The sequence below is a fragment of the Poecilia reticulata genome, linkage group LG8, assembly GCF_000633615.1.
Source record: "Poecilia reticulata strain Guanapo linkage group LG8, Guppy_female_1.0+MT, whole genome shotgun sequence".
Lineage (NCBI taxonomy): Eukaryota > Metazoa > Chordata > Actinopteri > Cyprinodontiformes > Poeciliidae > Poecilia > Poecilia reticulata.
In genome coordinates, this window is record NC_024338.1 from 23,109,158 (window position 1) to 23,125,263 (window position 16,106).

At 38.2% G+C, this 16,106-nt stretch overlaps 1 protein-coding gene across 1 annotated transcript in view; it reads left to right on the forward strand.

Annotated features, from left to right (window-relative positions):
• fam20ca (FAM20C golgi associated secretory pathway kinase a) overlaps window positions 1-13,706 on the forward strand; it is a 41,355-nt gene extending 27,649 nt beyond the window's left edge. Inside the window, exons 4-10 of the mRNA XM_008416823.2 lie at window positions 5,258-5,350; window positions 8,752-8,867; window positions 9,936-10,116; window positions 10,217-10,326; window positions 10,444-10,525; window positions 10,802-10,861; window positions 11,356-13,706. Coding sequence (XP_008415045.1) covers window positions 5,258-5,350; window positions 8,752-8,867; window positions 9,936-10,116; window positions 10,217-10,326; window positions 10,444-10,525; window positions 10,802-10,861; window positions 11,356-11,614 — 901 coding nt within the window. The 3' untranslated portion in view covers window positions 11,615-13,706. The remainder of the gene's footprint in view (window positions 1-5,257; window positions 5,351-8,751; window positions 8,868-9,935; window positions 10,117-10,216; window positions 10,327-10,443; window positions 10,526-10,801; window positions 10,862-11,355) is intronic.
• Window positions 13,707-16,106: the final 2,400 nt, after the last annotated feature.

The window sequence follows — 16,106 nt, forward strand, 5'->3', positions numbered from 1 at the left end:
TCGATACATTTCAAGTGCAAGAAAATACGCATCTACAGTGCCTCGCAAAAATATTTTTGTTTTAATTGGACAATAATGTATAGTGAATTAAAAATGTACATGGTTTCAACATGACTAGAAGAATGCAACCAGTTGCCTTCAGAAATAAACTAATTAGGAAGTAGAGTCCATATAGGCAGTGGCACAGTGTCAGGAAAACATATGACGTGAAATAGACTTGGTGAGTGATAATGGAATAACTTTCTAAAACATTCTTAAACAACAAGCATCATCCAGTAAATTATTTGAGAGCCTGATTCCACGGTACTTAAATTAGCAGCTAATGTATTAGAAAGCATATTGTAATATTGCGATCAGGATAAATATTTGTGATATGTTGTGCAGCTCTAAATCCACCTATGTGTAATTTAATCTCAGTAAAATAATCCTTCCGTTCAATGAAGACCTCAGAGGTTACAGAAAATGGTGAACAGACCAAAAGGACACGACTGATTAGGACTAGGTTCAGCTGGACAAGTATGGTTCTGGTACCTTCACAAATCTTCATGGAAGAGTGTCAAGAAGAAATCCTGCTTAAGTGTGGCAAATGCCAAGTAGAGGAATCGCAGAAGGTCATAAAATTTTTGTCTCTGAGCATTGAAATATAGTGGCGGCATCATCGTGATGCCTTAACACTTTTCTTCTGGAGATACAGAGAAGGTGGGGGAAGTTGATTAGGTAGATGGACCAAAATGCAGGAGAATAATGATAGAAAAACCGACTGGAGTTAACTGTAAAGTGACAGCCATTAGCGTAAACCACCTACATCTCTGTGACCTGGACGTGCAGAAGAAAATATGACTCATTACTAGTTTGACGCACACATAAGTTTGTATGGAAAGAGAAAACAGAGGCTCATGTCAGACCTGCAGCTCCAACAACACTGTGGGCGAGCAAGTAATAAATAGAGTAGTAGTGACAAGATATGCCATGCTTGTTTCATCCATTGTTTAAATTCGATTACACCACTTTCTGTCTCCACCGGTGCAAAATGGAAAGTCTGTCACGTCCAATAAAGTAAAAGTCACATGAAATGTGACACAAATTTTTATACAACATCTCTTTGAAAATCAATGTACACATATCCGTTTTAGGATTACATTTGAAAGTATCAATCCAGATTGTTCAACTCAGGATGTCATAAAATAATCAGATGTCAGATTAAAATGGCCAAAGCAGTCAGATTTGGATCATTTTTGCCTGTGGTGTGAACATAGCGTTTGAGTGGCTCTGCTTAAAACATAGAGGCTCTCACTACAATCTGGATGAGCTTAATCAATTTTACAAAGAATAATTAACAGAAAAAATAATGTCTAGATGTCCAAAATTGTAAAAAATAACAATTAGTTAATGGGAGAGAAGTACATTCTCATTTCCCCCCAACTTCACAATCATGTTCTGCTAAAATCCTAAGAAAACGAATGAACTTCATTGATGTAATATAAAAAAATTTCCAAAACAGTTTTCTAATATGTCATTCGGTTGTGACGGCTAAAACTAAGAGGAAAATGTTGCAACGATATTGAAAAAAACAAAGCTTTTATTGGGCAGTCGAGATGCAACACTAAGAACAAGTACAGGAAAAAAAAAAAGAACATTTGAATTTTGAAAAGAGGGTGATGGATACTTGATAATTGGTGTTAAAGAGGGTCAGATCACTTGAGAGGGTTGGATTTGGCCACCCTGTAAGAACAACTATTAAACCTGTGCAGGTAAGAGGACACTAAGCAGGCTTCAGTCTTCTTAATAAATCTTCTCTTCTGCTCTCTCTTTCTTCTGAATATGAAAGTGGAAGATTAAAGCCACTTAAGCTACAAGAAGCGAGTTGTTATACCCTTCAGTCGCATTACCTTTTGTAGGAAAATGTTCCATCAGCAGGAGGCTTTCAAGCCTGCTATTCGGTGTTTATCTCAAAAGCTTGCCAACCTGTCTGCATATTTATATCTCTTTGTTCCCCAATTACATTAGCAGCACCCTGCCCACGTCCTCATAGACTTTTAGCCCAAAACCATGTGCGATTCAGGGCCAGACAGCAACACAGCAGCTCGCCAGTGGGGGGTCTCAGATCGTCTGTGGATTACCAGTAGAAACAGGTTTCTCATGTACCCTCCTGCTGTCTCCTTGTTGGATCAGTATTGAATTTTATTTATTTATTTATTTTTTTTTTTTGCAAGATTAAATCAGATTAATTTATGGATTAAAGTCATTAATCATTCATTCCCTTCAACTTCCCCAACTTTCCAGTGAAATGCTGATGAACTTTTATGTTTAGAGTCGACTAGCTGGTGTGCTTTGAATCATTTCCCTGTTGCCTAACCCAGCGCTGGTTAAGTTTACCAACTAATGGCCGAATAATATTCTTCTAGGGTTTCTGCTAGAGAATACATTTCTTAGTTCCCACATTTATAGCAAGGCTTTCAGGTCCTGGAGCAGCAAAGCGGGCCCAGATCATCTCACTTATGCGCCAGATGTAACTGGACACACGCATTAAAGAAGTTCAGCTTTTGTCTTGTTGGTCCACACTGTGTATTCCCAAAAAATCTTGGGGACCATGAATGTCTCATTTCCACTGGGTGGAAACACTCCTGAATACACCGTACCATATAATATCGTACTGAACCTCACTTTTATTTTTGCACAGGACCAGTTAAAAATGTGCTTAATGTGGTGAAGCATTAAGGCACGACATGAAAGCAAAAACAGAATTAACGTAAGGGGGGGATAAACATGTTCACTATTTATACTCCGTAGAACTTCAAGTGATGTAGCATTTGTAAATAAGTTTTCACTTAGACATTTTGAATTTTGCAGGTTTGAGTTTTTTTGAGTAACACCCCAGTCTTAATGGCCTCCTCTATGAGAATTTCTTTCTGATTCCACAAACTGAAACTGTGCAGATTGATGTCTACTACAAAACCAAAATAGATATGTAATGGCTACTTAATTAACTCAAAGTTTGTCAGAAACTAGCTTTTTCTTTTATTTCTTTGCTTAGTTTCTCTCCTCGGTTTTATCCGAAGGACGATATGTAAGTGGCTCTGTTTGTCTCTACTGCCCCCTCTCTGTCGCCAATTCATATCATAAGTCTGGGAATTTATGAGAGAGAAAGCAGAGAGAAAAGTGTGTCAATGTTGAGTCAAGAGCCCCCATTGAATGTCTGCTAACATAGCCCTCCGTTGTGCAGGTTTAAGCTCATGAAAGGACATTAAAACCACAGAATCAGCACAAACATGGTCCATGTAGGCAAGTAGTTCATCTTCATCCCTTCACACACACACACGCACACACACACACACACACACACGCACACGCACACACACACACACACACACTCCTGAGCTACATGCCGAAGCTCTGTGGCAGCCTCAGCTCACTCTGCTTCAAATAAAGGCCCCTTTTTATTATCAAGGACACTTCATCATGGAGGGTGGGTGGGTGCATTACTGCAGGGAAAAAACAAGATTGTGACTCTGCATATTGTTTTTAGATCTGTTGTCTTGTTAAAGGTTTTCACATCATATCCGTTCGTTTCCATTGGGACCACAGGAACCAGATCTGCGGTGACCATCACTTGGCTTTTTCCGGCAGTTCATTGAAAGAATACTTGCTAAGAAGCTCAGAATGAATTGTGTTATTGGAAAAAAGGTTTCAGAGACATTGAGGTATTTTTTCATGGCAATACCACGGTTATCCTAAAGCATGCATTTAACCCTTTCATGCATAGTGGTCACTACAGTGGACACCTATCTGAAAGCCATTTTCTTGTGCTTCTTGTGGATTTTTATGTTATAAATACACCATAAACTACTGGCCATCAGCTGCAAATGCAAGAAATAATTTTTGTTAAATCCAATATGGCCAACAGACAAAAAAGCACGCCAACCGACCCGGTCCCTCCTTCTACTGTGGACGACTCTTGCAGGTGAAAAAAATAAATATTGTGACATCAGATAACCCCTAAAGAACAATACTACTGATGTATCTTTCAAATAACAATTTGGAGAAAATTACAGTCACCTCGGGGTTGCTGTGTTTGGAGTTATAAGAAGTATTAAGTTCCCACCACGCAATACTTGTAGGCCTGTTGCACTTAAACAGATCTTAAAAGTTGTTGTGCTGCTTAATATGCCATGTGTAGGTTTATTTTAATAATTTCAGTCTCAAAAGGAACTTAGAAACATCTCTTCAACTGAAAGGTGCTATGTAAATAAAGCTCTGCCGATGATCTCCTAAAACTTGCTGCTGATTATTTCCTTCTACGCAGTATCTACCATGAAAATAAACACATCATTAATCCCCTGGTTGCTTTGGGTGGCAAAGAAGGGATCTCAAAGGCAGGAGTTGATTTATGGGTAAATGGCTGCTTCCATGACAGGTAAAGTAATGGGAGGAAAGATTTTCTTTTTTCTTTTTTTTCTTTTTTTGCTAGCGGTGTTTTGCCTTTGCGGTGCGACATGAATATAAGACGTGAAAGAGGAGGTAACGGCAGCACTTGACTTAACCATGTAGTTTTCACTTTATTACAGTGGAGAATCGGTGCAGACATAAGAGATGGGTGCTTGCACACTTCATCTGGTTTGTGCTGGTGTAAGCTTTTACGGAGAAGGTTATATTGGCAGGTGGGTCTACATATGTACTGCCGAGATAAAGAAAAAAATCAAGCGAAAGAGACAAGTCCGCTGTCAGACAGCCGGGGCGAGCGGAAAGGCAAAAGGGAAAGACAAGAGAGTCAGACACAAAGAGGGTTCTAACATTTTCTGACTCAGATCCATGACTTGGTTGGCAGAGCTCCATATCTCCTGAATGAGAGTGCGCCTGGGTTCGTGTGTAGGGGTGTGTGCGTACGTGTGTGTGTGTGTGTGCTAGCTGAGAGGAGGCTGCCGGACGTGAACAAGAATCCCAGCCAGCTTCCCTTCAGCAGACTTGTTCACACAGGCTTTTTGGTCTCACACGTCAGCTTCTGTCCTAGAAATGGGTGCAGCCGTTGAGATGTGTTTCACCTCACAGAGGAGCGAGAAAAAAAGTCATTTAAAAACCAAACTGATGGAGGTGAAACAGTTTGCAAATAGAGGGGTGAAAATGTTCCAAATTAAAAAAAGATTCAAGTAATATCGAAAGGATAAAATCGTTCATAGTGTGTTTTTGTTCTAAAATGTTTTCAAACTAAACTCTAATTAAATTGTCTCAATAAAACAAAAACATTCCAATTGTTTTCCAGGCAGACCAGAGAGCAGGAAACGCCTCCGGATTTCTTCTACTTCTCCGACTTTGAGAGGCACAACGCTGAGATTGCCGCTTTCCACCTGGACAGGTGAGCTTTTCCGTGTGGTTCGCAGCGCTCGACCCACACACACAATCTAGAAACGGCGGATTTGTCCTGCGACAATTTCCATAGGATTAAGTGCGAGGGATTAGATCATGTGCTCGGAGAAGGGATCATCCCTTCTTTTTGCAATTGAGCATATTGATTTCGGCGTGATCCTTCGACTCCGACGACTTCAGGAGACACAAACTCAGCACTAAGAAGAGCGATAAATGAGAGAGGAGGAGGAGGAGGAGGATGCTGGGAGCATGATAATTATTTTAAACGTGCTTACAAAGTCAAACTCTCACTCTCTCTTAAATTTGCTCTTCCTCGCACCTGTTTCACTGGGCAGGAAGAGCCAGACAGGAATATCACAGGTGTATCATTACCTACAGAACATGAGTTTAACTCTGCAGGGAGGCGTTCTGAGTTACCATCAAAGAGCAATTTGCCTGCACCATGCGGGGTTTGCCTCCAAATTAAACTTTGTGCACAACCATTGAAGCTCAGGATACCTGTCTGAGCCAATGCCGTCTTGTTAATTCAAACTGGGTCACGGTGGGATGGATGGGAGGATGTGAGAACACCTAACTCCTACAAACAATGAGTGTAAGCTCCATTTTTGCATTCCTGTCACACTTAAATGTTTAAAAATCATATCAGTTCTAATATCAGAACAAAATACCCTGCGTAAATTCAAAATAGAAGTTGTTAAATGATTACTTCGTTAATTTAAGGGAAAAAAGTTATCCAAACCCACTTGACTCGATGAGGTTAAAAAGTCGCCCTTATTGTTAAATCATGATTTAACTCTTCTGTAAGTCCACTGGAGCACAGAGAGACCTATTATCTAAAATTAAAGCAAATATGGAACAGCTGTCTGATATTTCCAAAAATAATATAAACATATTGATGATCCTGTAAATATTCTTTTGGCTAAAGACACAATGTTTTAGAAAAATAGTCATATGAAAACCGGTACCTGTAAAAGGCAAAAAAAACAAACAAACATAATGTTTAGTGAATGTTTAGTCTTAAATGCTGACATAAATGACTCTGACCTTAAAAGGGTCATTCATGCTCAAAAACTCTTGATCGTTGCTGGATTAAAATAATAATAATTCTGCAAAGAAATGTGGACAAAATTCCTTCACAATGGCGTAAACAAAGACTTTATGGTAGTTTTTGCCGCAGAGGATGACAAAATCCGTTATTAGAGGGAACATTTACTTTAATAAATAGGGCCAGATAGCTTTATTTTATTAATGAATAAAATCATTGTTTGAAAATTACATTTTTGTCTTTACTTAGGTTTTTTGACTGATACTAAGATAAGATGTGTTTGAGGATTTGATCCATTTAAGTGAAATAGAGAACATTTTCACAGCAATGTACTGTGTGTGTTTCCTACCCCTGAAAGCACCATTAAGAGTTAAGAGTTACAATCCACAAATCTGCTCATTAAGACATTAAAATAAATATTTTTACATCAAGGCAGCACAGCTCGCATAGAAAATTTAAAAAAAATAGTTCACTTTGGCTAAATCTATTCAAGAAGAAAAAAACGTTTTAAATGTTAAGAAATAATTCTCCAAAAAACACCTATGTGAGAACTAATTTAGAATAAAGATAAAAGGAGCTTTTTATTTATTTATTTATTGCTTTACTTTTTTCACATGATTCAAGGTTTCCATGAATCTCTAATTAGAACAGCATGACTCTACAGGATAAACATGATGTGATAAAGAGGCTCATTACTTTTAGCCACAGGCCACATGAATACCAAGCAAGATTGTTTGTAGAGTTATATTAAACAAAAAACAAAAAAAGTCTCCACATCTCACACCCAGAGCAGAAGGTGACATTTTGAAGTTGTCAAGTCTCTATAACAAAAGTTCGAAGAGATCCACATAACAAAACTGTTGTTTGGTAGGAATGCTAGGGGACCAAAGCACAACAGTTTTCTTTCCAACCGTCACAAATAAACATTGAGTTTACTCAACACGACTGAGAATGTAACTAGAACCCTGTGCTTTGGCACCAAGGTTGAGATTTTTAAAATAAACATTGCAGATGCATTTTGTATATAACAAAGAGGGAAAGTACCTCGTGTGATGTATGTGTGATGCTGTGGGCCAGTTTCTCTTCAAAAAGACCTGGGAACCTCGTTAGAGCTCATGGCATCTGGACCTTAAACCCAAAATCTAACGGACTAGAAGACTGACAGGAGTCAGTTATAATTATTCTGATGAATCGTTCATCAGAATAATTATACATTTTCACAAATATTCACCAGACACAAAAAGCAACCTTCATATATCAAAGTCCCCCATTCCCAAACCTCCGTCCTACAGAAAAGCCACTGCTTATTTAGTGGAAGAAAAAGCAATTAATTCCTAACAGGATTTTTTTTCACCACTAAATAAATGCACTTAAATTAAAAGTTGTCCTTTCCTATATTTGTTTTTCAATGTGAGTTTCAGCTCATGCAATAAAATATTAATTATTCCAAGGCTCTTTTCCCATTTTCTCTAAGGGTACCCAATGTATGTTGCCAATAGACACTCATGCATGCATGCTTACACACAGGTGCTCCTTTGTCACTTGGACCCAACATGACGGTGCAGTTTGCAGGCGCTGAATGATATCTTCTGTAGGGTAAAGTTTCACACACTCAGCCAGGCTGTTTGTGTGTCCGCCTGCTCCCAGGAGGCTCACTTTTGGTCTCAAATGGTTTCAGGGTCATTGGGGGCGGCAAACATACAGTGACGCAGGCTAAACAGGAGCTGAATAGGTATAGTGTTCAGCTATGGAAGCGTTAAGGAATAAAACGAAAAGGAACAAGAACAAAGGACTGGACCTGTGGAGTTTATGTAAAACCTGATGAAGCTAAAGAGGAAGAAATGAAAATGTCTGGGTTTTTTTTTTGGAGATCTTGCTGATTGTGCTGACTCTTTGAGAAACGGTAAAACTAGACAATAAAATGCTCAGTGGCCTTCTGGGTTGAGATTAACTTGAGCAAAAGCACAGAAACATTATAGAATGACAAATTATAAATGATTTTGGCTAATTAACATCAAATAGATCAAACAAGTAGTGATAAATTTTCCAGATAGATTTACAGTTGGGTATCTTTATTTAGATGAACATGAAGATGTCTGCACATGTCCACACAGGCAAATCAACATTGTTTTGAATAATTTTTTTAAAATCTCATTTAGAAATTAACTGCCTAAAACGTTTAGTTTTAATTTTAGCTTTAAATTCTAACTATTAATTAAAAGAACTCCCAGCTATATCTGAAGACTAGGGTGCAAAAATCTGAAATATGGATTTTGCTGCAATCAAACATAGACATAAAGCCGAATGATTTCTAAATCTTTGTTTGTCCATCTTTATCATTTTAGGGTCCTTGACTTTCGCAGAGTGCCCCCTGTGGCGGGGCGACTGGTCAACATGACGAGTGAGATCAGAGACGTGACGCGCGACAAGAAGCTGTGGAGGACCTTCTTCATTTCACCAGGTAGAAACTCCGGCTGTAGCTTGATGGGTAGGAAGATGTGGTAAGAAGAAACAAACACGGAGGAGCCATGTTTAACTGTTTTCCTTCTGCTGCAAGTAAACTGCAAGCACCAGCAGTTCGACCAGTCAGGCTGACAATCTGCTGAGCTCTTCGAAGCAGTGATGCAGGGCTGAGTGTACTGAAAATAAGATAGCAGAGCATGACAGGAACTGTCCACATGGTGGCGCTGTAAGTCCACAGATGCTCGGTGAAATTCTTTGAGAAGGAAATATAATCATGTCATTAGGCGACACAAATAAAGTTTTTGCAAATAAAAGAAAATGCAGGTAAACCATTTAGAAGATCACCATTGAATAAAACTTTCTGTAGATGTTTTCTAATTATTATAGGTGAGTTTAGTCAAAAGGGAAAGAACAATCCAATCAGAAATCGATTGAAGCGGTCTCTAACTAAACATATGATGAATTTATTTAATATTTAAAACATTTTCCAAATAAAATGTCAAACATAAAACAGTTGATTCTGTTTGGTTGTCTTTATTTATTTTAAGCAGATTTTGTCTTTATTATTAAAAGTCAAAGGAAATGTGAAACAATTCAAAATCTGTCCAGCCCTTTACTGCCTGAACTTATTTACAACTGTATGAAAAAATAATTTGTGTTTTTGCTATGAAGCAGATTCTGAATGATGTAGAGATGATCAATTTAAACATAGCAGATACTTTGTATTCAATTCAGTTCATGTTATTTATTATGTTTACTCACAACAAATGTCATCTTACGGCACTTTATGCAACAAACATATTCATTTTCAAACATAAATATGTTGTTTTCAAATGCATTTAATTACACAGAACAATTATGAATGATTGGCAGGTTTTCCTTAAATGAGCCAAGGTTTGTTTTGGCTTTTCGTCACCCTGCCTCTTTGCCATTTTCTCATTATTCGCTTCAACATTTTTGTCCCCTCATTCATATTACATACAAACAGATCTAACATAAATGTGACTAAAACGCTCCTTTTGCCTTTCTCTGAGATCTGAATCTGTCTCCACTTTTCCTTCTTCAGCCAACAATGTCTGCTTCTACGGCGAATGCTCCTACTACTGCTCCACGGAGCACGCTCTGTGCGGTAAACCAGACCAGATCGAAGGCTCGTTAGCAGCTTTCCTACCTGATCTGAGTCTGGCCAAACGCAAGACGTGGAGGAACCCCTGGAGACGCTCCTATCACAAGCGCAAGAAAGCAGAGTGAGCAAGTTTGATCGTGATTAGATGGGCTTTATTCTGTAAAAAATAAAGAAAGAAAGAAATTATCAACACCTTTCCCCCTTTTTTTACACGTTTTTAGATGGGAAGTGGATCCAGATTATTGTGACGAAGTGAAGCAGACACCTCCATATGATCGTGGCACCAGACTGCTGGACATCATGGACATGACCATCTTTGATTTCTTAATGGGTAAGAAATTAAATTATTATTGATAATTATTTTTGTTAAACTCATAGATGAATTCCACTCATGATTTATTATTATAAGAGACGAGAAATGTTTTGTAACGCTCTTCTTTTACTACAGGCAACATGGATCGTCATCATTACGAAACTTTTGAGAAGTTTGGAAATGAAACTTTCATCATTCACCTCGATAATGGAAGGGGGTAAATACATTCAGCAATTTTTTTTTTTTTGTTGCACCCGTATCCATGTCAATGCAAGGTTGGTGGCAGCATAGGATACTTTAGGCAACCAGCAAAAGCATTGATGCCTCTTGAACTCTTTCACCGAATCTGTTGTGACAAAATGTAAAACCACTTCAGTGGGCCAAGAAACTGTAATTTATTTATTCTAAATTATCTCCGATTCAAATAATATTGAGCTTATTGAAAATGTCTCGTGATTGATCACACGTTTATATGTTTTTCCTTTGCTTGTAGATTTGGAAAACACTCGCATGATGAGCTGTCCATCCTCGTGCCGCTCAGCCAGTGCTGCAGGTCAGATTGTTGGTTAAATCTGTGATAGATTTCCATAATTTGTCAATTTGATGCTTAGACACAAAGTCATTCTGAATAATACAGTTCAGATCAAGACTTTGTAAGGTATGTTGTAAATGTATCCTATATTTCACTTTCTGTAATTAGCCTTAAAAGTGTGTTTTAGTGTTTGAGTGCTGTCATCACTATTGCTGGAAATTTTTCAAAATAATCGTCTTTCCGTTTACTTTGTGCAATCTAGTGTTTTGGTTCCCATTTATCCAAACCCTGTTTTTTTTTTGTTTGTTTGTTTTTCCCCTGTGGTAAACGGCTAGTTATTCCGTCAAAAGTTGTCAAAAAAAAAAAACCTCTCTGTGTGCACCAAGAAACTCCAGTCAGTGATGATCATCTAAGTGTCACTTTTAAATTTAATTAACTAAATTCAAATAGATTCAATAGGGTCACAGTAAAAAACATCTGTATTTTTTATTTATTTATTTATTTATTTGCTTCAGGGTCAGAAAGTCCACTTACCTGCGTCTGCAGCTGCTGGCCAAAGAGGAGTACCAGCTGAGCTCCCTGATGGAGGAGTCTCTGCTGCGAGACCGCCTGACCCCCGTTCTGATCCGGCCTCACCTGCTCGCCATGGATCGGAGGCTCCGGCTGGTTCTGCAGGTTCTGGCGGGCTGTATAGATAAAGAAGGCTCTGTTAACGTTGTGGAGGAGGACCTTTCTGGGGACACAGTCACTCACAGGGGCCCAGCCCACAGGTAGTGGGGGAGAGAAACCACCAGGGTGGCAACATGGACCCCCATGCAGCGTTTGGCTGTTTACCTGTTGGGATTGGACCAAAAATCCCACCTCCGAAATCAAAGCTGAATTCAGTGAATTCCAAGACTGCCGTCATTGCCTCTATAGAAAGTGCTTTTAGGTGTGTTTATATAGATAATAATAATAATTAAAAAAAAACATGCTCATGTGGAGGCTTTATATTTGTCATATACAGGAATATTTTCTTTTTTTTCTGTTTGAGACATAGAGGATCTCCTGCTGTGTTTTGATTTTTTTTTTATCCTGGTATGTTTTATGTGTTTTTATAAATACATAACCAAATGCAACACACTGACTGACTGAAGGGCATAAAGTCAGACAATATAAGCTTTATCATTTATCACGACATAGCAGAAGACTTTGTTAGAAGCTAAGCAAGACTTATTGTTTTTAGTGAATGTTCCAAAAACTATGACATGCCTGGAAACTAACATCTTGTAGCCAGGAGAACATGGGTGTGTAAAAACATGCGTTTGTAAGCTTTACTTCCCTCGGCACAGACTTACAGAAGAACAAGCTGGATGTTACTACCTACTTCTGAAAAGTATAAATCACAGATTACGTTTGTATTTTACACTGTAGTACAGTAGGGATTTTGACTTTGTTTTTCTTGTTATTTTGTTGTTCAGATTTTTCATTATTTTATCTTGCACTACATGCAGGAAGCAAACGACATAAACATGAAAAAATGAATTCAGCAAAACAAACAAGTGAAAAGACATTTCTGGAATACAACCTTTCATTCATAAAAACAGACCCAACGTTTGTGTAATCAGCTTAGATATAATCTCAACCTCACTGTCATTTTTCCTCTGTATTTTTTGGCTTAGTAAGCTTTGGTGATTTTTTTTTTATTACTATTATTTATTTGGTGCACCAAAAAGGGAATACTTTGCTGTCATTACTTTTACATTGTTCTTTTGCTTCAGATACTGGAAAATAAAGATGTCATCATAAATACTTTAGCTAAAACAACATAACAGAACTTAAAAGTTACTTTTCAGAACTTACCTGGAACATTCTGAATCTTTCAGGGAACCTTCCCATTATGTATCAGGTACTCTCATTGATCTTCCATTGATAATTTCTAGATACTTGAAGGAACTCTCATGATTTTTTTTTTTTTTTTTTGACCTTGTACTTTCAGGAACATGCAAGGTACTTTCTGGAGCTTTCATGAGACTTACTGGTTTCTTTTGTGCATTTTACTGCAGACTTGTAGGGACTATTGTGGTTTTATTGTGGGGTGACTTCTAATAAAACCATGACTGGGTATTCCTTTGACTGTCCCAGGACTTTCATCAAAACTTTCAAATACAATTACCAAGTTTCATGAAAGTTTTGGAACCTGGAAAGTGCCAAATTACTAGTCAGCTTCTAATACAGCACGTTTCCTGAAAGAACCAAGTAATTTCTAATAAAGCAAATAGTATCTATTAGGACAGAGTTTGGCAAGTTCGGAGAGGTTCCTGAATGTACTCTCTAAGATTAGGAAAGTATGAGCAGCATCCTGCATTCCCACCATCCTTTGTAATTGTTTAGCTTTGAGACTGACATTATATTTGATCACACATTTCTGTTCAGATTATACAAAACTACAAAGATGTTTAATTTTAGAGATTAAGTTGTGCAAGTGTTGCCGGTGCAATTGTATTTTTTTTTCTTCTTCTTCTTCTAAGAGTCCTGTGTATTGGCTAACCCAGTACTTGTGCAATGCCAGAACTACAGTACTTGAATGTGTTTGGGTTGGCAGTATTAACGGGATTCCCAGAGCTACAAACGGTGTGAAGTCGACTTAAAAGAAGTGCTTCTGGGCGAAAACAAGAAACTAAACGCCTCATCCAGACACGGGCATAACCATGGGGCACTGTTTCATGTTTTTTTTTATATTTTCTGTGTAAATACCTATAAATATTTTGAAGAGCTATTGAGCTGCACTGCACAGTGGTTTGCTTCTGTTTCCTGCTCTTGCATTGTTACTGTGAAGTTTACGACATGATTAAAGTGTGCAATAAAACTAAAAGGGACCACCGTTTTTTTTAATTTTTTTTTTTATGTGGATGTTGCTGGGGATGCGTGAAGTTTGATGCCCGGGGCGTAGCAAATTGCTGTTAGTTGCGGGGGGGCGGAACGTATGATGCTGTCCATGGTGCTGAAGAAACACAGCGACCACTCTGTGGTTTACAGATGCTCTGTCCATGGTGCTGCTGGTCCATCATGTCCCCATCAAAGGTTGAGTAAAACTGCAGTGACAGAGACCAGCACCAGGTCCTTTTGATTCAAAACAGAACAGAACCAGGCAGAGCATCTTAGATTGACTTTAGTAATTATGTGCCCCATCTGCAGTGCCATAATAAGATGTAAATTACATAAAGTTGGGGTATATTTTGAAATGTCAATTTATCAGATGTTTATTTGTTGATCCTGTTTTTGCGTTAGGACACATGACTTATCAGGGCAGCAACATAAAAAAATATATATATATATATATGTTAAGAACTTCCGCTTTTTCCAATTCAGAGTAAAAAAAAAAAAAACAATTATACTGTTTCTTTGCCAGTAGAGGGAGCCAGTGGGCAGCTTTTCTGATTAAAAAAGAAGTACAGTCATGGCTCACTTGGTGGCGGTAGAGTTTGGTTAAGATGGCTACCTTGTTTACATCTGACGTGTTTTTGTTGTCTTGAATTGACATCATAGCCGGAGATTTACTTTTGCGTTTCGCCGTAAGTATTCTTTGTGACTTTAATCTAAGCTGAATGTCAGACTTTAACTGGACTTCAGTTTAATAAGGTAGCACGACAACACTGCTAGCAAAGCTTCCTCAGTTTTGTGAACAGAAAGACACCTGTTGGCTCAAATTAAATCTGAATATTAAAAATAGGCAGAAAAGCCCTTAATAGCCTACCCACGAGGTTGTGTGCTAACACAAAAGTGAAGTTGTGAAATTATATGAACAGAAATAAGCCATTTGCTTCTTTTTGTCATTGATGTCTTACAGTATATATTCTTAACAGCTTTTTTGTAGACTAAATAATTTTGTGCAAGTTTTCTTCTTCTAGCAGTCAGAAGTATCAACACAATTATGGATCACTCAAACTGAGCCTTGATGTTGTTTACCCTCCACAGCACACGGGCCACGTCGTCTCACTTCATTCAGAAGCAGCTTATCCTGCCTAGTAACAGCATCAAACGCCACTGTCCTGCCTCTATGGCAACAGAGAGCCACCCCTTCCTGCCCTGCAACCAAACCCCACTTTCACCTTCATCCTGATCCTGATCCATCACCAGGTAACTTGAATAGATGTTTCTTGGAAACTTGTAAACAACATGCTAACAAAATTATCTAACAGACGTTCAGCAGAAATACTTCAACATTTTGGGAGTAAATATTCAGTTAATCGTGAGGCAGGAATTTGAGTCAAATCTTGCTGCAAGAATAATGCACTTTAAGATGCATGCCAACATATTTTGATTAGCTGTAGCATTAACAGATCCACTGAAATCCAGCCCCCCCCTTACTGCTTTTTAAGTAGAAGCTGATGTTAGCGATGCAGCACAGCTAGCTGCTACAGGCAGTAAAAAAAGCAGCTGTTCAAAACTCCCATTACTTTGAAAGATTGCTTATGTACAAAATGATATTGCTTGGCCACAAAATTAGCATGTATTGTATTTAGTGGAGTAAAGATACATTCAACTGCAAATCCAAGTCAAATAAACACAAGTTTAATAAAATTTCTACTCAGACTGGAATTATTTAGTCTAGATTTCAATGTTTTCCTTAATAATTAGATATAATCAATAAAACAGTCCTTTAGTTTAGTGCCGACCAACAGCTAAGAATAAGATGCCAACTTATTGGAGGCCATATCAGTAAAACTGATTTGAGTCAACGAGCCTTGCAGAAAGTTCTTCTTAGACTCTGACTGCATCCACATAACAGGAAATCTATTTTCTATCTTACTTCTCAAACAAATATAATAAAGGAGTCTGGCTTGAAGCACAACGCATTCATATCCAGAGGTCTTAATAATAGCATGGATTTATTACAAATGATAGTGTAGTATTTTGCAAGAAGATCTCAGGATTACCGCAGTACGTTCAGTGGATTTTAAACATCTGTGCCACTGCTTTAATACTGCAAAATAGTTCTATAAAAAGTTTCGAAACTGAGAGAGCCTGCGTGCGAATGAGAGGGAGGTTGATGGGAGAGTTACAGGACGGAAGAGAGTAAGTACCTGAGTTCAACCATCAAAGCACCAGGCAGAAAGGTAAAGCAGAGTGCAGGCAGGTGAAGTGACAGAAGGACAGCCGAGATTATTGAGAGAAACTAATCTTGTGGGCTTTCTAAATGTATTTGATATTTTAAATGAGGTTGGCTCAAAAATCTCCTGGAGGGCAGTGCGACAACAACAGCAGGGCTAGCTAAGTTGCGTAC